Source organism: Grampus griseus, assembly GCF_964374135.1.
Source record: "Grampus griseus genome assembly, chromosome: 5".
In the NCBI taxonomy this organism is placed as follows: domain Eukaryota; kingdom Metazoa; phylum Chordata; class Mammalia; order Artiodactyla; family Delphinidae; genus Grampus; species Grampus griseus.
The window spans coordinates 63793530-63814783 of NC_138998.1; the positions used below are offsets into that span (position 1 = coordinate 63793530).

At 50.8% G+C, this 21254-nt stretch overlaps 1 protein-coding gene across 1 annotated transcript in view; it reads right to left on the reverse strand.

Annotated features, from left to right (window-relative positions):
* Positions 1-6280: 6280 nt before the first annotated feature.
* The window catches only part of MASP1 (MBL associated serine protease 1), a 55549-nt gene continuing 40575 nt past the window's right edge, over positions 6281-21254 (reverse strand). Inside the window, exons 9-14 of the mRNA XM_082654568.1 lie at positions 20758-20895; positions 19893-19967; positions 15493-16372; positions 10552-10689; positions 7301-7414; positions 6281-6437 (exon numbers count right to left, since the gene is read on the reverse strand). Coding sequence (XP_082510694.1) covers positions 6410-6437; positions 7301-7414; positions 10552-10689; positions 15493-16372; positions 19893-19967; positions 20758-20895 — 1373 coding nt within the window. The 3' untranslated portion in view covers positions 6281-6409. The remainder of the gene's footprint in view (positions 6438-7300; positions 7415-10551; positions 10690-15492; positions 16373-19892; positions 19968-20757; positions 20896-21254) is intronic.

Sequence of the window (21254 nt, forward strand, 5' to 3'; positions counted from 1 at the left end):
GCTCCAGTTTGCTTGACAAATGTCTGGTGAGATTGAGTATGATTGCCATCTTCCATTTACAGAATAAACAGCAGGGCACAGAGAGGTAGAATGACTTACTCAGAGAATCAAAAGCAGGCTGTGAGCTTAGGGCTTAGTGTCCATAAGTTCTCATTCCTCAGTATCATCTTCTTTCAGCAAGAGACCCTGAACTACTCCAGCAGCTGCAGTGCAGGTCGAGAAACGAAATCTCCCATGAAGACCAAATTTGATAGAACAGAAGCCAGGGACTTGGGGCTTCTGATCCCTTGAAGGGCTTAAATCTCAGAGCTCTGGAGGGAAGGAGGTCCCTGGAAGCTTCCGGAGAGAGGAGGTGGCTCTTGGAGAGGAGAGGCATCCTGCTTGGGAAGCACTTATGACCCTGCAGGGCTGGGGTGTTCAGGGTGAAGAACAGGGGTGAGGAACCAGGGGAATGGTGGCTTGGGGTCAGCTGTGGACACAGGGAGGGAGAGTGCAGGGGCCTGAGTCTAGCCTCTCAGGGCCTACCTTGTGCAACTCAGGTTCCCAGGAAGAAAAGGAGGCTGGTGCCTAGAACAGAGGCTCTGCTTAGGAATAAGGAAAGGCCCCTTGGCTAGCACTTCGCCAGGGCTATGTCCTTGGGAACTAGGGTGTGGTGCACAGGGGTGGGTGTTGCAGTAGCAGCAGTGTTTGGTCTGCAACAAAGTTCTATTGAACCTAAGGCAATTTTTGCCTTTCGGTTAGTTTGGCTTTAACTCATGTCTTCAGGGAGAAATGGCTTCATTGGATCCTAGATTGTCAGAGCTGGGAGGGTCCTTTGGGATGAGGGGAAGGGAGTTGCATAGAGTCACAGGGAGCTGTGGGCAGAGTTGGTTCTAGAACCTGGTGTCTGACTTCCTAATTCACCATTCCCAGTCTCCCCACCCTGTGAGAGTGCCTGCTTCTCTCAGGCACTCTCACAGTTTGGTATCCAGCTCATGGTCATAAGTGCATCACTATGGGGCATGCCATAGACTAAGAACATTGTCTCTTTTACCTTTTTGTGGGGAGGGGTGGGGATTGGGAATGGGAAATGCGTGGTAGCAAAGAAGCATGGAGCATTCGGGGGCAGGTGAAGGAGACGGTCAAGGTTGAGGGGAGCGGTGCACACTGGTCAGCCCTAAGGCCCAGCCAGGATTCGTAAGAGAATGTAATGCGCCTGGTAGACACACCAGCCTTCTGCTAAGTCATATTTATTGAGCACTTAGTTTATGCCTGCACTGTGCTACACTGTGCTACGTGTTATATGTATATTAACTAAATTTGATCCTCATCAGACTTTTATGAGGTAGGTAAGGTATGCCATTTCCATAATATGGACAAAGAAACTGAGGCTTAAAGACGTGAAGTCACCTGCCCAGTGTTACAAAGCTAGTAGGTGATACAACCTGGATTCTGACCACCCTGCTACTCTGCTTCTTTAAAGAGAGTGAGAAGGGGGCTGAGATGCCCCCTTTATTGGCCAGTAATAGATGGGCCGAATGAGGTGCGTGTAGGGCAAGGGGCACCTTGCATCAGATAACCAGCCTCTGCTGCTGACTGACCATGGACAGGTGAGGAAGAAGGTGAGGAACCGAATTCAATTCCTCATCCCAGTGACCCTCTGTATCCAGTCCTTGTTGTGGAAGGTGTAGGAATACACTCCATAACGGTCCTTCTTTCCACAGTCCACACCCCAGGACACCGTGCCCACTAGGTACCATTGGCCTCTCTCTATATCCAAGGTCACCATGGGCCCTCCAGAGTCACCCGCACAGGCATCCTTCCCACCTAGAGGAAGAAGTGAGGCAGGTTAAAGCGTCTCCTTCCCTAGCCCCAAATCCAGAGAAGCCGCCTTCTCTCCACAACTGCCTTGTAGTTCAGAGAATCGGGCACCAGGGGGCGCAGTAGACCATTGGACCCAGACCTGGATTCTGAGCTGTTGTAGGTCAGACCTCCTCAGACCTCAGTGATTTTAGAAAGTGCAAGTTAGGACTCTCTCATTTCACAAGGGAAAAGCTGGGCTGGGAGAAGGGAATTATGGAAGTTCCTTACTTAGCCCCCCTTCTCTTCGATGCAGCTTCTTCAGTGGAATCCTTCCTCTCATGACCGTCCTCCCTCTCCCCCGCCTCGCTCCTGCCTGTCCGCCGCTGCTCAACCTGCCAGTTCCAAGGTCTCCAGTCCTTCCACTGCCAGGCTCAGCTCCCCTCCCTGGCTGGTGGTGCCCTGTTGTACGCTGGCCTCCTGACTTACCTTCCTTCTCCCCAGCACAGATCATGTCTCTGGTCACTTTCTTCTTCAGTGGGGTATAGGCCTCCTGGCAGATGCGGTGGTCAACAACTGGGATTTCGATCTGGAACACAAGGCCACTGTTGGTCCCCACCCCTGGCTGAGGAGCCCTGCTGCTCTGACACCCCTAGAGCTGACTCATCCCCATCCCCTTCCTGGATGAGCCTGGGTCTGCCTCAGACCTGGCCTCAGAAACTACCTATGGTACAGGTGAAGGAACACTGAATGCAGAATCAGGAGATCCATGTTCTGGTACAGTCTTAGTCATGAACTTGCTGTGTGACCTTGCACAGGTCATTTGCCCTTTCTGGGCCTCAGTTTTCTCATCTGTAAAATGGAGATAGTAATACTTGCCTAGCACATGCATGATCTCAAATATGGCAGTGTATGCAAAACCGATGGGCAGTCTTCTCTTCCTCACTCTTACCACTACTGGTTGCGGGACCTGGGGCACGTAGCCTTCACCACTGTGTTCTCAGATCTCTGAGACTCTGTTTCCTTATCTGAATAATGGGAGTCACAATATTTGACATACTAATCGCATAGAGTTGTTGTGCGAAGAGGAGATGAATGAGCAGATATTCTGTAAACTACAAACACCGCATAAATAGTAGGTGGTGTAGGGTTAGTGAGGCTCGCCTAGCAGCAAGCATTCACTTACGTTCTCCCCCACCACAGTGTGAGCTTCCAGACACTCGGTCTGTATGTCGTCCATTTCTATCTCACATAGCTTGGAACATGGTCAGTACTCAGGAAATGTTATTGTGAATTGAGGTGATACACTGATACATAAAGTAAGGTATTGTGATTGTTACTGCCCTTGATTCAGCTCGGGGGTAAACGTTGGATGGATGTCTAGAATAAAAAGAGGAAACCTATGAGTTTCCTTCAGCCAAACCAAGAACTGAATGGGTCACACTCCCCCCAAAAGCACAACTCCTGTTGGCCCTTGCTGGGAGGGGCCCAGAGGCATTCAGGTCTCTTTGGGGCCGTGGCCTTCCCAGAGAAGTGGCGAGAGGAAGTCAGGCAGGGTGGTCGTGAGCACGTGTCCTCAGCAAACTGTTGATTGCCTGACTGACCTCTGTCCATCGCTCATGCATCATTTAAGTGTCTCTTCCTCTGGGAAGCCCTTCTGTACCCCTGAGACAAGGTCAGAGCCCCTGCTGTACATTCCGGAGCATCTTGTACCTCTTCCTCATTCCATTGATCACATTGATAACTACTTTCTGTCTATCCCACTTGACTGTAAGCCCAAGGAGGCCAGGGGCCAGATCTGTGCCCTTACCTCCCAGCATACCTAGCAGTTAATACAATGTCTGGTACACAGGAGGCACCGAATAAACACTCTAGAGTTAACGACTGAAGGGCTAAATTGTTGTTGCCAATCCAGAATTTTAAAGTACGCTAAAATAATGCATGTTGAAGGGTTTAGAGACTAGCTGTGGCGGTCCTAGAAGCTGGTAATGTCCGAGCCAGGCAGCTCCTGGAGGACATCTAGTGTTGCCCCTGACTTTGCAGCCTGAGATACTACACTGCAGTCTAGAGAGGCAGGATGACTCGTTTAAGATCTTGCAGCAGGTTACTAGGAGCCAGGACTTGGAGCCATGGCTCCTTACTCCTGGTCCAGTGTTCTTTTCTGATATGACAAGAACGTAAACTTCTACATGCAACAGTCAAGTTCATTGCTGCAAGGACTGCAGCTCTCAAGGCCCACTCCTTGGCCCATTCTTGGTTACTCTGTTATGTGAACCTTCATGATGTATATAGATGGATCACCTTTGGGGGAGTCCAAGACGGCTGTTCTCTGGAAGAATTTCCATAAATTGAGACTTTAATAAGCTACAGAAACATTAAGCAATGTTTAGAGACTAGAGCCCTATGACACGCAGAGCAAACAGATCAAACTAGTTGGGATTCAGTCTCATTTAACTTTGAAGGTGAGTTTGGGCCCCTGGTACCTCTCTCACCCACCCCCTGCTGAAGCCTCTAACCCCCTAAGGGGCACTATGGTGCAGAAAGGTCCAATGTAGGGCAGAGGTGTCACCCTCTGAAGGGTATAAATTGAACTTCACCTCCATCAGGGTCTCCGGGAACCTTTGCAAGAACTGCTTCCCCCAGCCACTGACGATGACCATGGTCCCTGGAGGAGAGAAGACACAGTGAGAGCAGAGAGGCTGTCTGTGGGGTTTTCAGAGGGTGACATCTTGCAGCCCCATCATCCTCTGCCTGTGGAGGAAGGGCTGAGTTTGCCCCCTCAGAGAATGGCAGCACGGTGGGGGAGAAGACTGCTGGGTTGAAGGTTACCCACGACAGAGGTTTAGGCATTTGTTTCTATGAGACGTTAGCTGGTTTATTTGTTTAGTTGCCTGTTCTCTCCCACTCCCAGCTAGCTTGGAACCTAGACTCCATGAGAGCAGTAATCTCATATATCTTATTCAGCGCTGTATCTCCACGCCTACAGCAGTGCTGACACATAGTAGATGCTCAATCAATAACTGAATAAATACAAAGTCCAGCTTAGCCCACAATATGCTACGTTCCCTCCCCTTCTGAGTCTCAGTTTCTCCATCCATAAAATGAAGAGGCTGGACTTGGTATTCTCTAAAACCCCTCCCAGCTCTGATATTCTAGAAGCCTATGAAGTTGGCAGACCTCGAGGCAGTGTGGAAATGGGTTGAGCACTGATAGAACACTTATCTCTTCATTTGTAAAAGAGCCTGGATACTGAAAACAACATTGGGCTTTAAGTTGGAAGATCTGAATTCTATCCCCAGATCTACTTCTTACAAGCTGAATCTTGGCTAAGTCACTGTACCTTGCTGAGCCTGTTTTCTCATCTGGAAAACGGGACTACAATACCACCTCATAAGGCTTTTATAAGTAGTACATAAATTAATTAATGTAAATCAGGTGGCACGTGGTAGGCGCATGGCATCTGATGAATCAGAGCCATACCTGTGCCTTTCCTGTTGGCTTACTTCTCCTGAATACTTCTCAGATCCCATTCAGCCATTTAAAAAAATACCTTCTTTGAACTAAACGAGGTTATCTGTGACATGGCTCCACTGAATTTAGAACAGGATGGAACAAAAGCCAACTGCCCTGGGTTGGACTCTCACTCTGTGTTGGATATGTTTGATTATTATTTCACTTAAACATCACAACCACCCATGGGATATTATCCCCAGTGTAGAGGGAAGGGGCTCGAGGTTTGGCAACTTCCTCAAGGTCACCCAACTAGGAAATGGCAGCATGGGGATTTGAGCCTGTGCTGGTGATGAAGCTATTGTCTCTCAGCTCCAAACGTACCCTTCTACACTCTACTTTGTGATGCTGCGAATGGGACTCTGAAATGGCAGATCTGCTTTGTCAGGGGTGTTCCTGAAAATAGGGGGAACCTCCAGGAAGGCTTGCCATTCCTGTTGGCATCACCCTAGCAATGGTTCCTCACCCCAGCACTGGCGGTTGGTCCCAGCTGTTCTCCCTAGCACCATCAGCACAGGGCCTCTTTTGCAGTGTCTGAGTTCCTGCTTCACAGACCCCTGTCAAGCTTCTAGGTTCTATGTCTCCAACTTCTTCTCTTTGTTCCTGCAGCCCCAGGAGTGGTGGTTTCTTCCTGCAAGTGCTATCTCTATTATCTCAGCATCCCCCTTTACTTCTCCAGTCCTCCAATACCCTGTATTAGATTCTCTCTGATATAATAACTGGTCTGCTTTCTGTTTTCCTATCTGGACCCTGACTCATTTAGTGCTTGCAGTACTGATCAAGCCTGCCTGTTTACCTTGGAACCAGCTTTGACTCAACTGTTTTAGGGGCGGCAGCTGAGGAATCACACAGACATGGTCAGCTGGCTCAGTTGGCACCAGAGCCCGACCAATGCTGGAGAAGAAGGCTCTATGGAGGTACCAGGTGCTCTGCAGATGTGGAATCACAGGTGGGGGTGGTACCTTCCTGCGGTGGCCCCTGGGGCAGACAGATGGGCATCACGAAGTCATTCAGCACCGGGTTCTTCGACAGCTCCACCAGAGCCACGTCATTCTCAAACGTGTTGGGGTTATACAGGGGATGGAGGAAGATTTGTTTGACGTTGAGACTCTGTTCATTCTCATCTGACCGGTACCTCCAATGCTTGCCTGGGAAAGAAGAAGGCGTGTGAGGTATGAGGGCAATGCAAGCTTAGAGGATGAGGTCGCACCTTGTTCCCTGTCAGCCCCATTCAGCCCATGTTTCCAGCCTTAACCCTTATACTGCCCTTCATCTACCTTTTTCAAGGCATCCCATCCTACCTGCCCTTCTCCACATATTCTCATGGCTCTGACCTCTGTCTTTCTTCATGACCTGATCCCATTGCCTTATAATACTCATTCCAGTGCCCATTGCCATATGTCCAAGCCTTCCTTGCCTGGGTCATGTGTTGCCTCCCTCCATGAAATCTCTCAGAGTCTTGAGTTAGATTCTTCAATTAGGAATCTCTTCCCTACGAACTCCCATGCCCTTTATCTGTTCCTCTCCTATAGAACTTACTGCTTCCTACTTTATATTCGAGGTCTGTGTGCTCACATTCTATTCCTTTATTAGACTCTAAGTCCCTGTGGGCAGGAACTTGTGTAGTTATATGCTGGCATAGTGTCAGGACATAAATATGTGCTGAACTAAACTGAATCAGCCGGTGGTCTTGATTTTACAAAGGAGAGGGGAAGCTTGATTGTTTGTGTATGATCCACTTGAAACCACGGGTTCACAGAAGCCTGAAGCACTTTTGGAAATTATCCAGATGAGGCTCTTTATTGTAAAAACTGAGGCTTCACCTTCAGTGACCTGCTCATGGTCCCACCACCTGAGAATCACAGCCTTGGGCTTAGATGCAGGTCCCTGCCCTCCAGTCCTGACTCGTCCTTCATCCCAGGCACCTTCCCTGATGATTGAGTGAGTGAGTGGACACACCCCATCCCCAGAACCGCAGCTGGCTGCAGGAATCACCTTGCTCCGCACTCACCCATGATGATTTTGAAGGCAGAGGGGCTGAGCAGGTCCAAGCCATGTAGGGTTGCGTCCTCTGAATCCAGCGATTGGTGAAGGCAGTGAGCCGCGGTCACAATCCACTTGGAGCCTGGGAACAGAATTGTGCACACACACTGTCCTCACGGCCCCATCCTGCTTCCCACAGCCTCAAGCTGAGGGCTTTCAGACCCCTCCTCTCCATGGCACCCCTCTCCCTTGCGTTTCACAGCCTCAAGCGGAAACGCATATGATCCTGATCTGAAAACGGGGAGTTGAATCTGAGATTTCATCTGCCTTCTCCAACCTAGGCCCAAACTGAATGTTTTAAAGATGATTTCAGGTCTCCCTTAAACCCATGGGGTTGGCGAGCTCCGGACAGCCCAAGGTGTGCACAAGAAACTTTGTGTTCACTGGCTGCCCCTCCGGTCTTGCTGCTCAAGCCGTGGTCCCTGGACCAGTAGCCTCAGCCTCCCCTGGGAGCTTCTTGGAAATGCAGACTCTGAGGCCCCACCGTACGTCTACTGAATCAGAATCTGCATTCAGTAGTAAATTCTGAGGGTTTTAATAAGATCTCCAGGTAATTTCTATGCATATTAAAGTTTGGAAAGCACTGTTGTACGTGGTTCTTCTCAACTTTGGGTGCACGTTTAGAATCACCTGGGGAATTAAAAACAAACAAGCAAACACATCCCCCAAAATAGTACCTGGGCCTGAAGCCAGAGCATCTATGTCATGGGAGTGAGGCACAGGTACAAATACACTTTAGAAGTGCCCCCAGATGATTCTACTGCCATCAGGGCTGAGAACCGCTGCTCCGATCCAAACCTCTCATTTTATAGACATGGATTCTGAGGCCTGGAGGAGAGCGAGGATGTCTAGGGCAACTCTGCAGGTTGGTGGCAGGGCCAGGGCCAGACCCTGGGTGTCCTGATGGTCAGCTGAGCACATCTCTTGCATCTTGGCTGTCTTTTTCCCTTGATGGACAGGTCCCTGCCCTTTGCTCAGTATGGGGTCAGGCTTCGGTTCATCCTTAAGGTTGAACAGATGACAAACCCATAAATAGCTGAGGCCAGAGACATGCTGGGTTGAGCCAAGCAGAAAGAAAGGCACCAGGGCTTTGGGATGGGGTATCGGGGCCAAGTATAGAGTCCAGGGCAGAGTCCCTTTCTGCAGCAGGTCCCGGGCTCCACTTGGCCCTCTCAGGAGCAGCTATGTTCCCTGGCTACTGGCTTCTGGATAGAGCTCCGCACAGGCCACCCTCTTTTCCCTGGTGGCATTTTTGATCCCTGTCCACAGCCAGGGGCTGTTGACTAATTTTCCAGGTAGGTAAAGTGGGATGAGGTACCCAGATTAGGGAGCCTGCCTTGGAGCGGGGCTCTGGGCTATTTAGATGAACCTGGGGTATGCAGCGGTGGGTCCAAAGACATGGCTTTGCCTCGTAGCTCTGCAAACACTGAGTCCCTGAGCCAGAACCCAGGCTTTAGGGTGGGCACTGAGCGGGAGCTTTCTGTCTGTCCCTCAGCTCCTTCCCTGCTTCCTCTGCCCTCTCCTGTCTTTCCCTCTCTCTACAAAACTAGACAACAGAGGAGGAGAGAGATTCTAGATGAGGAGAGCTGTGGGGAGGGCTGAGTAAGTCAGATCTTGTAGCTTGGCTGAGGGTAGAGAAGTGGGAATAAACACGCAGTAGACACAAGTGAGTGCTGAACATCATTGAACTTAAACACTCAAGGCTTCAGAAAACTAATCTAACTCTTAAAACCGTGGGCAGTGATCCATCTATTTACTTACATTCTAAAAAAGCCAGAAATGTCTTTGCTCCCTTCTGCTCTCCCTGCCGGCTCCTCCCCTCTCTTTGCTTCTCTTCTGATGCGTTCTTTTCTGGGTCCTCCCTGCTTTTCTATGCCTTTCACAATTCTCTCTCTCCCTCTCTCTCTCTGTCTCGTCTCATGCCCCACCAGTTTCTCTTCCTCCGGTTGTATTTGTTTCCTTTCATTTTCCCCTTAATTTCTCTTCACTTCCCTCTCTAGTTCTCTCACATGCCCTCCGTCTCTTTCTCTATCTTTGTCCTTGTCCTTCTAAGCCCTCTCTCTGTCTCTCTGCCCCTTCTCATTCTTGGCCCTCTCCCCTGCCTGCTTCCCACTGGGCTCCCCTTTAACCTGTGCTCACTCGCTGTGCCCCTTTGGGAGGCTCCATAGGGGAGACCACTCATCTTTGTGTTTGTAGGAATATAAGGATCAAACCCTCTGCTGGGTTACCATTTCACACACCTTGGGGATGTCCAGACTGCAGTCTCACCAGAGCCTGCACCTCCCCTCGGGGATCCCAGTCGGGGAGCTGTCCTCACCTGAGTGTACCCTGGAGGAGGAGGGTAGGTCAGCGCGAGGCGAGACCGGCAGCCCCAGAGCTGCCCAGGCAGAAGTGGACCCATCCATGCCTTCTTCCTCTGTGATAGGGTTAGAGAGACTCTAGATTGCTATTAATTTTTATTATGATGTCAGAGCTGGGATGGACCTTAGGTCATTTGGACTAAACTGGCAGGAAGAGCCATCAGTCATTTCTTCCCTACCTTTGCTCCCACTGCCAATCACATTCAGTCCACTACAAAATTCTCACAATCTTATTTCTCAATGGCTTTGAATCAGCCTGGTTTCTATTCCTCAGCCCCTGTCCTTTTTCTGAGGCTAATGACTTTCCTCCCCACTATTGCACTATAGCTGCCTCACTGGACTCTTGGCTTCCAGATTCACCCTTCTTTCAATCCATGCTGTCTCAGGAGAGAACTTTCCAGAACATGCTTATAAACCTGGAGCAGCATTCAAGAAAATATCTAAATTCCCAAGCATGGCATTCAAGGCTTTGTAAATCTCCCTTCTCTGACTCCTCTAGTGTGGGTTTCCTGGTTCCCCCTGGTCCCACGGCGCTGGCACACCCTCACTTTGAGCCGCATGTAAGTGCCTTGTGTTGTAATCCATGTTTAAGGGTCTGACTCCCTCACCCTTCTCAGTGCCAGAGAATGACCAGGGCTCGGGAAGTGTTGTTGGCTGAAGGAGCCAGCTAGAACAGAACACGTGTCTCCTGGCTCCAGCTAAGGTTTCTTTCTGCCACTTTGTACTTCTGGGTCCCGCTACTACTGTGGAAGATTCTCAGTGAAGAAATCTTGTCAGTCTCCAGGAAGAGGGTCAGGTCCCTTTCCTTCTACCCTAACCTCTAATCCTGGGTCCCCCAGCCCTTCCACCTTCAACTTACCTAAAAGGGAGCCCCCGCAGAAGGGCTGCCCATTCAGGTGTGACAGCATGGCAATCCATGGGGTGGTGCCCTTCTGGGCTGGGCGTCCACTGAAGATCCTGGCCATCAGATTCCGGGAGAACTTGGGGATCCCACACACTGCAGCCAAGGGAGGGAGGACAGATCACACTCTGGGCTCCATCTTGCCCTTTGCCAGAGCTACTAGCACATCACCCTCTGTTAGGAACATCTGTTATTTTTGATATCCCAGCATCCATTGCTCCTTTCAGTAACAGCACCCCAATTTTCCTCTAGGGCCCACTCTTCCCCCATTTCTTGTCCATATAGCCTGAGTTGCAGTGATCTTACCTCTGGTTCTAGGGGTAGGAATGTGACCCAGACCTGACTAATGAAAGCCTCTTATACTCTGGTCACAGCGATTGCTCAGAGATGGGAATGTAACCCTGGCCAGGCCAATGAAAGCCTGCCTTGGGAATTTTGCTAGAAGGTCCTTCTCTGCTGGGTTGCTAAGCTGCTGGCTAAAAGCCCAGATTTGCCAGAGATCACTTCATGGAAAGTTTGTAGAAAAACTTGCTACTAATGGAAAAACCAAACCAAACCAAACCAAAAAACACCCTCCTCTCCATCTGCTCCCTCTGTAAACTTTCTTCTCTTCAGAATGAATTCTGGGCTTCCAAACTTTTGGGGACCTGGCTTTGAGGATTCGCACCCCTCTCCTCTGTCTTGCATCTCTCCTTTGTCTATGCCTCCAAAACATGATCAAGACCTCTCATTCTAAAAATCAAATTTCCATTTTCCCTGATTCTCACTCATTCCACAGTCTCTCCCTCCCCTCTCTTCCATAGTCAAGCTTCTGGAAAGAGGAGACGACACCCAGTATCTGCATCCTTCCCTGTCCTTTGGAGGTGGATGCCACGCTCCACACAAACTTGGACATAAAGTGGCCATTTGAATATTTAATAGATCTGTAATCATAGATGGACACAGAACGACTCTGGGCCCATAGCTGGAACTTCAAAGATGATATTTACATGTATAGGAGAACACTATTTCTGAAATTTTATCTCACGTATTCTTCAGCTCTAGGAAATCTCCTCGCCTTGTGGCTGCTGGAGGTTTTTAGGTTTCAAGGAAGCAAAACCTGGAGAACTGAGCATATAAACCAAGAGAAGGGAGGATGTAAGGGCAGTGTGCTATCTCAGGAAAGAGATTAAAAACCTAGGAGAAGCCTGAAGAGAGAAAGAGAAGGAGGGAGGGTGTGGGAGGGAGGGGGAAAGAGAGAGAGAGAAGAGGGAAAGAAGAAGGAGGAGAAAGAGGTGGTGGAGGAGGAAGAGGAGGAGGATAAAGGACGAGGAGGATAAAGTAAGAGGGAGGAAGGGTTAAGGACTTCAACATGAGCGCGGGCCTGCTCCCTGGATCCTCTCTCAGAGTTGACAGTAGAGACCGGGTCCCAGCACCCGGGAAAGTCCAGCCTGGAAGCGTCCTCTAGACTGTCCTGGGTCATTTGCACTGTTGATCACTTTATCCTTCTTGACACTTTCCCTCCTTGGCTTCTGAAGCTCCTCTCTTCCTGTGTTTCTGATTCCTCTTCCTTGTCTCTTTCTTGGGGTTTCTCTTCTTCTCTCCATGCCATCAATGCTCGTCTTTCCCTTTTTGAGTCCTCAGCCCCCTTTTCTTTTCTCTTCCAGTAGATAATGCCATCTCCTCCCATGCCATCATACTATTTAGACCCTGATGAATTTCAGATCAGTATCTCTAATCTGCCCTTTCCTCTGAACCGATCCTGAAGTCTCCAGCTGGATTGCACATAAACTCCTCAAGCACAGAAAACCCAAGTCCTGGTCTCCACCCTTCACCACCCATCTGTCTCCCCTTTGTTATTCCAGATGTCTGTCAATGTCTGCACGGACTGCATCCTCGTTGCCTCCCTCTTCTTCAACATCCGTATTTAATCAGCCACTAAGCTGGTAAAAAAAGTCACCAGAAGAAGCAGAGAGTAATGTCACAATGTGCTCTCCATGCAACCTCGTGACACCTGTGTCTCAATATGTCACAACATAAAGTCCAAATATCTAGAGGAAAGTAAAACTCTGAAATGTAATAGAATACAAGACATGATAATCTTTGAAATCAGCTACATATAAAGTATAAGGCATAATGTAAGATTCTTTTAGCTCTCAATAGTGTAAAAAGCATGACAGTTTCATTATGATACAATTCCCAAATAAAGGCAAACCAGGAGTACCTTGTATGGGGAGCTCTCACTAACAGATTAGCTTGTGTTACTCCACATCTCTGTGTCTGCACTATTCACACGATGCCTCTACACCAAGCCCTGCCCAATACACTACTTAGATGTTTTCAAACTCCCTCACGCCCACATCTGCAGTGTCACACCCTAGGTCTGGGGGGTTTTCACCACCTCTCTCCAGAATGGTTGTTGTAATTTCCCAACCGCTCTCTCTAGCTTGGTCCTTCCCCGACCCCTCCACTTTTCACAGCATGTTGCTCACGCTCTAACCTGCTGATTCAGAACTTCCCATGGGTGAGACCCAGGAATCTGCATTCCTAACAAGCACTCCAGGTGATTCTGATATACCCCAAACTAGAGCATCACTGGTTACAGGACAGAGCACATAGAATAACATAGAATGACCTTCAAGACTCTGTCCACCTTCCCCTCATCCCCTCTGCCCCCACTCTACTCAGGGCACACTTTTCTGCTTCATCTTTGTCCCCTCTCCCCTTGTCTCCCATCTCCCAGTGCGTTCTTTGTAACCTCTCTGCAAATGTATCCAGATCCTCTTCAGCTGTATGAACCTCCCCCTCCTTAAGTTCCCATAATACTGCAATCTCCACTCCTCTAATGACGTTAATTCCCTTCGCCTTTGTGAGACCTAGGTGCACACAGTCTTGCCTTGCGTGCTCATTTGAGCTCTTTGAACTCAAGGAATTAAATGGCAGGCACTTCCGTGATGGAATGGGCAGCCTTCGAGAGGACACATGTCCGTAACCGACTCCATTCCTCAACACCCTTTCTTGGATGATGTCCAGGTGACAAAAATTGTACTGTTTCTGCAATGGGAGAGATTTTGGCTTCGTGAGGGGCCAGGTTTTCTTCAAAAAGTCAAAACAGGGCTTCCCTGGTGGAGCAGTGGCTGAGAGTCCGCCTGCCGATGCAGGGGACATGGGTTCATGCCCTGGTTCGGGAAGATCCCACGTGCCGCGGAGCAGCTGGGCCCGTGAGCCATGGCCGCTGAGCCTGTGCGTCCGGAGCCTGTGCTCCGCAACGGGAGAGGCCACAACAGTGAGAGGCCCACGTACCGCAAAAAAAAAAAAAAAAAAAAAAAAAAGTCAAAACAAACGAACATCAACAATAACCAAACCCCAAAACAAAGGCTGTTGGTTATCCACAGAGGGTTTATTTCCACTTTAGTCCCCTGATGGGAGAAACGGAGTGCAGAGGAAACTTACAGAGGAGTGAAGCTTGTGATATAAAATAAACAAAATAGAGTATCCTCTACATGCACTGTTCATACACATGGGAGTGTGCTTCCAGGACCCGACTGGAAAAGCGGATGCTTCCCAACTGCTCTCTTGGAATCCCTCTCAGGGCTTCTTCTTTCTCTGATGGAGAGTCCCCAGGAGAGCGAGCCTGGGGAGAAGGAAGATGATCAGCCCTGTGAGGGCCAGGGAGAGGCTGCTGGCATTGGAAGCGCCGAACGCTGGAGCTGGAAGGACCCTGAGGGGGATCTGATGCCTTCCTTTTACAGATGGGGAAACTGAGGCCCAGTTGGGGGCAGAGCTGGGGCTGGAACCCAGGACTCTGGGCTCTCCCTCTCTTCTCACTGTCTTTCACGGGCAAGTCCCTGCTTCCCTGGAAGCTGGAGGACTGGACCCCTCTCAACATCCACGCTGGGTGTGTTCTCTGTAGAGCTCAGACCACAGACACGCAGGGCAGTCTGGTGGGACTGGGTCACTCCTATGCCCTGAGCCCTCCTTCTCCTGTTTCCCTGTCCAGAGGCACAGCGAGCATGGTGTGAGCCTTCTCTCTCTCCAAACAGTCCAGTTGAGTCTCCACACCTGAGGCTGAGGCTTTTCAGGTGACACATTTCAAGGCTGGAAGGTTGCTTCGTGCTCGTCTGGAGTGCCAGGTGTGGACACCCGTGTGGTCAGCTGGTATTCGGGAGTGACATGTGGGTCCAAATGATGTGCTCTGAGTGGTTGGTGGGAATTTAACGGGCTTGGGGAGCCTCCCACTGCTCTCCTCCTCCCCCCAGTCGCCACGAAGCTTCCCAACTTTCTCTTTGTCCTTTGAAATTCCTTTAACAGGGAACAGAAGGGATAAGGCTTGGACTGCAAGAGGTTTTGGGAGAGAAAACCCAGGGACAAAAGTACTACAAGGCATTACAGTCGGAGAGAGGGGCCTCAGGCTGTCATCCCTGTCTACCCAAACCTGAGGAGTTTTCGGCCAGAATGTACCCAGAGGGCAAAGCTGGGAGAACACAAGGACTTAGCTCACGGCAAGGAAACATTTTCTAACAGTCAGGTCCAAGCTCAGTTACGCCAAGAGTGAGAGCAGGGCCACTGGGTTTGACAAATGACTAGCAGAGAACGAGGCCCCTGGGGTGAGTACTCGGGAGAGGAGTGGGGGGTACTGGCCCCAGTCTAGCTCCCTCACTGTACTGCGGGGAGAAGGAGGCCTGGAGAGGGGAGGGGACTCGCCCAGGGCCAGCGACCCAGGCCTCCTGTGTAGGGCCTTTTCCCTGTACCACACTGCTGCCTCTCAGGGTCCCAGGGGCTGTCTTGGGAGGGTGGGAGCAGCGTGGTCCATCCCACTGGTCACGTGAGTAACATGGAGTGTGCCGTCTTTGGGAGTGTGTGGTGCAGCCTCGCTCGGGCTGGCCAGGGCAGGCGCCCCGAGGACGTAACGCATCTCACCGCTCCACCTGGAGCTCCCCCAGGCCCCGTGGGGAGCCTATCTGCTCCCACACCCAGTCCACGTAGTTGGAGACCTTGGTGTAGACCCCATACACCTGCTTGCTGCCACATTCTTCGGGGCCCCCCCAGGACACCAGGCCTTGGGCCACCCAGCGCTGGCTCGAGTCGTCGAGGATGACAAAGGCGCCGCCGCTGTCCCCCAGGCACGTGTCCTTGCCACCCTCGTAGTAGCCGGCACAGAACATGTTCTCTGTGACGCTGTAGTTGCCTGACCGGGACTCGTAGCTAGTCTTGCACTCGGCGTGCGGCACCACGGGTAACTTGACGTACTGCAGGACGTCTGACAAGGTCCGCGTGCCACTGCTGATGATCTCGTCCACCGTCACGTTAGGATTGGAGATGCCCCAACCAGCTACCAGCCCCAGCATGTGGGGCGCCGGGCCTTCGGGCTCGGGTCGCGGCAGGCAGACGGGCATGATATGAGGCCCCAGGGGCACGGGCTCCCGCAGCTGCACCAGAGCAATGTCGTGGTTGTAGTTCTGGATGTCGAAGTCTGGGTGGAGCACCACTCGGGCGGCCGAGCTGTTGACAGCCCCCGATTTGTCCCGCACGTCATGCAGGCCCAGGTAGACGGTGACGTGCTCCTTGGAGACCGGTGTCACCGTGTTGTCTCTGCGCTGGGAGCGCAGCACGTGGGCTGCCGTGAGGATCCAGGACTCAGAGAGCAGGGCCCCGCTCCCAAACCACTTGTCATTGGGCACCCTTGAGGTGTCCTCCACCACAATCAGGGCCTGCCACGGGAAGAGGCCGGGCTCAGCATTCCGGCCCCCGATGATCCGCTTGACCAGGTTTGGCAGGGAGCGCGAGGGCTGGCCACACGCTGCAAGGAGAAGGAGGGAGCGGGGACAAGGGACAGAGACACGTCAGGTCAGCCAGGTGGAGGACCTCTGAAAGAAACGCACGTCTCACCCACTGTAGATTATGCCACCACGGCCCCTACTCTGCATCACAGAGTCATGCTAGCCTGGGAAAGCTGTGAGTGCGCTCATCTTTGGCCTAAGTCTTTCTAGTCTGGCCCGTCTGTAGTTGGACCCTTCTGTAGCCAGGGCTGTCTATGGACCAGACCTTTTTATATGTGGGCCTTCACCATCCTGAACCATTCCAGCCAAGACCACTTGTGGCCTGGATCATCTTTAGCCAGGACTATCTCTAGCAGTGGTCACTTTGCCCCTTTCTTCCCTAGAAAGGCATCTCAGAACCCAGACGTGGTCCATGCCGTAGGTACTTAGAAAACTTCTGAAAACCACAGATCAATGGCTTTGAGAGATGGAAGGAAATTAAAATACTGTCTAGCAAGTCACAGCAAACACTGGACTGGGAACTGAGACACCTGGGGCCTTGAACTGGCTTTTCTCTCCTCTGTCCTGTGTGACTCTGGGTTAGGATATTTCCTTCTCTGGATTTCAATTTTTGATCTGCTAAATGAGGCAGTTGGTCAAGATGATCTCCAAGGATCCTTTAAATTCCAAATTCCTTTGATTTTTATTTCATCTGCCCTGGTCACCCCCATTTTATAGGTGAGTAGAACTCTCCAGAGGTTAAATGACTAGCCCAAGGTCACACTGCTATTAAGTTGAGTAGCAGGGGCTTAACTAGATTCTAAGATGAATGTCTTGTCCTTGTGTCCCACAGAGCCTCATTACTTATAAAGAACCTTTTCTTCTCTGGACTAAAGGACACATGATGTGAAGGGATGCCCAGGGCATCCAAGGTTAGGGAAAGGTGGCATAATCTACAAGCAATGATGCATAGGCTCTGCTCTACCCATCATTGCACCTGGGAACCCCATAGTACCTTCAGGGAAAGAAGAAAGGTCTGATCAAACTTCGTTCTACCGAGTTGTACCCCGAGCATGCACATGTACCACCAGCCTCCTGTAGCCAAACGCCTTTGGCCCACGAGCAGAGGGTCTTCAGAACCAGCCCCCTGCTGCCTAAGAACAAGCTCCCAGGGGCCCCTCCAAGCAGGGTGCTTGGGTCTGGGGGCTAAGCCTGGTGTGAGCGTGGACCTCCTCTGGGTTGCGAATTGCCGGGCTACACCCCTTGGCCTGCAATACTTTCAGCAGTCCTTTAAAGACCAAGGAGCATCTGAGTTTTCTTGGCAACTCTGAGAGGTCAGGCTTCCAGCAACCTAATGCTTTTCAGATGCTCTTCTTCTGGACGCCAAATGCTTCTTACGTGATCCCGAGGCACCCTGCTGTGCACCCCGGGCCAGACGTGAGGTGGTTTTCGCTAATTGTCTGTGGCAGGCCTTTCGGAGCTGAAGGCCAGACTCCCGATTATAAGCGGCAGCCTACCAAGTGGCTTCTCCAGGCAGGTCTGCGACTGGCCCTGCAGAACAGCGCACTGAGCGCTCATAGGCCCTCATCTGGTGAGGGACGCTTCTGTGGCTCAGGCCACGGTCACAGCAAAGCCGGCACTGAATGGTGCCTTTTTCCCACGAAGGTGCCAGTGGCATACTCCGCGTCACAGAGTGTCTGAGCGGGGGAAGCTTGGAGAACAGCTCACTTACAGATGGAAAACTTGAGGTTCAAAGAAGGCAAGTGACACACTCAAAGTTATTGGTGGCAGAGCCAGAAATGGAGCCTGTTTCTTTGGACACTGGCTTCATTTTTTCCCATTAAAGTCTGTTTTTCTTCTTGATATGCTCTTGTCCTTTCAAGAGGTTGAATGACGCAGCAAGCCTTTGAGAGTGCTCATTGAAATGGGGCCATTCTTTTAGGCTGCTACCGTTCTCCATCCAGTCTTTCCTGAGGCAAAGGATTCACCTTGAAATACTAGAGCTGCAGCTGTGCTGAAGTCAGATTTGGGCTCTAGAAGACTGGAGGTACTGAGGGAGGGCCCTAAAAACAGAAATGTGATATTCGAGAATTCGGGGTTCACGAGGATGGCAGAGTCAAGAATGGCTCAGCATTGCTGGTGCTGACATCAAAAGTCTTGGGTCCATCTTCCAGTTCTGCCTCTAACTTTCTGTAGGTAACCCTGGATGAATCATTACACCTCCCTGATCCTTAGTTTTCTCATGTGTCAAATAAGGGGCAAATAATATTTTCTTAACAGTTTCCTTGGAAAGGTGGGATATTATGATGCCAGATGAAATGGCTTTCTCCATTCTGGCTTGCCTTTGGGTTCAATCTTGGTGTTTTAGTGGGGGAGAATTTAGAATTTTCTGGCCTGGTTCAATGATACACGATGTTCTGCTCGATACCAGGTGTTAAAAGAATTTCATGACTCATTGCAAGATGCTTTGTATGAATCTAGAGGACGATGACCATTAAGAGTCACAGAATGTCAGGGATCACCTGGTACTTCTCCTTCACTTCTGAGGTACGAAATCCTAGCCCCAGAGAAGTGAGGTTACCTACCAAAGCTTGCAATTAGGAAAAGACAACAGTGGGACCAAGACCCGGGCCCATGACTCCCAGCTCAGTGCCTCCCCGGCTTCTAGACACCGCAACATGGCTGCCTGGGATGGAAGCCACCTGCAGTGCCGTCTTTGGTCCACCTAGTATTTTAGCACAATGGGGGTTTGGCCTCCAGTTTGCCACAGCTCCACCATTCTCCATCTTCTCTGAGGCTTCTCCAGCCGTGGCCCTTGGGTGTGCTCCTGGCTAAGCCTAACTGAGATGATGGGGGTCAGCAGAGTGTGGATGGGTTGGCCTTTCCCCTGTTTCAGCTCCTCACGAATTCTTTGTGTTCTTTCTTAGACTTAAAGCCCTCTTAAGTGAAGTCTTCCTAACCAGTCCCCATCCCTTTACTCCCAGACAACTACATGCAGGAATTTCCTCCTTCTTTGGGAACTCGTAGCAGCTGTGATGGCCAGGGACGTTTCCTATTACCACAACGTTCTTTGTTCATTTTAAAGTAGGGTCAGTAGACAGGCTTGGGGGAGGTAGCAGTCGCTAAGACTTGAATGCACTGCTCTTTGGAAGAGCTTTTTGCTCTGTCCTATGGTCATTTGGTATTTGTCTGATTTCCACCTCCTCTGAAACACAGTGAGTGCTTGAGGACGAGGTGTCTACTTTCTCACTTTTCCTGGTGCACAGCCAGGGCAAACACCAACTCTGTGGGATGAAAAACCTGGTGGGAAGGGTGCAGAACTGCAGAGAGAAGAGGCAAGAAGGCTCCTGGTGTGACAGAACAGGTTGAACATAGAGGCTGGCTGGTTTGAGAAGATGTGAGGCTAGGCTTTTCTGACCTTCGCCCTTCTGACGTTATCTCTTAAAAATCAGTCGAAGCATCGTGACCTCCCCACCCCTTACTCCATCAGCAGCCAGAGCACCTGCGGCCCGAGGGCCTGGCATGGGAGACCCTGAGGCAGAGAACTTGAGGGGGAGGTACCTGGCAGGCAGGTGGGCTGGCTTCTCCCCAGGACTTCATTCATCCAGACTCCTTGGGCAGAACACGTATATACATCTGGGAGAGGGAGAAAAGGTTGAAGAAGAAGGAGAACATAGGTGATTTATAGCACATGGAAAATAGATCTGCGTTTTTAACTCCTCTGTTGTGGATCATCGCAAGCCTTCCAAAGTCTTTCTGCTGCCGTTCTCTCTGAACCAGTCCTGTCTGCAACTTGAAACATCTTTCTAAACTGGGAATCGTTTCATCTCTGCTCAAAATCACAATAGCTCCCCACTGGCCTCAAAAATAAACAGGATGCTCTTCAGTATGGTGTCCAAGGCTCTGAGCAATCTGACTCCTGCCTGTCGGGGCCCCGCCCAGCCCCTGGGAGGCACCTCTCATCATTAGTCACACAGCTCTCTGTGACACACTTCCTCTGCCCCCGCTTCTCCACTTAACAAACCCTTTCATAAACCACACTGTGCCCACCATCTCATGAGACTTACGCTGGCTCTCTGAGCGCTATCACTATTCCCTTTCTGGAAGGAGGACTTGGAGGTTTTGAGAAATTAGGAGAATTTTCTTAGTGCTAGTCTGTGGTGGAAGCAGAACTGACTGGCCTTCACATCTCCTTGAGGGTTCCTTCTCTGCCAGAGGCTGTATGTCTGTGTGGGTACGGGGATGTCATGCAGCTTAACTCGGGGTGCAGGCCTGAGGCAGGGAGAGGTGAGGCATGTCTCCAAGGGTTTCTCTTCCCAATTCTCCCAAACCGTGGCCAACAGACTGGCTGTTTCAGCCCCCAGCCTAACCCTGAGACCCAGAGCGTGTGAGGACGGAGTGCGCTGGTTTAGCGTGGAAGGCTCACCTGTGATACTGTGCAGCATCTTGTAGTAGGGCTGCTGGCAGGAGTATCTGATCTCAGATTTGTATGTGGTAAGGTTGTTTCTGGTGGAAAATGTGACCAGTCCGTTTTCCAGCTCTGCCGGGGCTCCACAGTCCACAACTGAGAGAGAAGAGAGCGAGACCCCTCAATTACCCCTTCCTCTTCTTCCTGGGGCCATCTGGTGCGTGTCTCATACGATGTGCGGCTTGTACACTGCACACAACTCCAGAGAGCAACGTTATAGTCTATGCACATGGTGGCCCTGCATTTGGGGTGTCTCCCATCTATGACTGCTGTGTGGTCAACTCACCTGGCCTGGTGTCAATTCCAGGGCAGGGGCAGGTCTGCTGAGACTCAAGGAGATCCCAGTCTTCTCCCCACCAGGGCCCCTTCCTTGACTTCCAGTTCTATTGTGCAATCCTCTTCTGTCCAAGCATGAAGCCCATGTCTCAGTGAGAAAATTCTGGCTCACATGAACC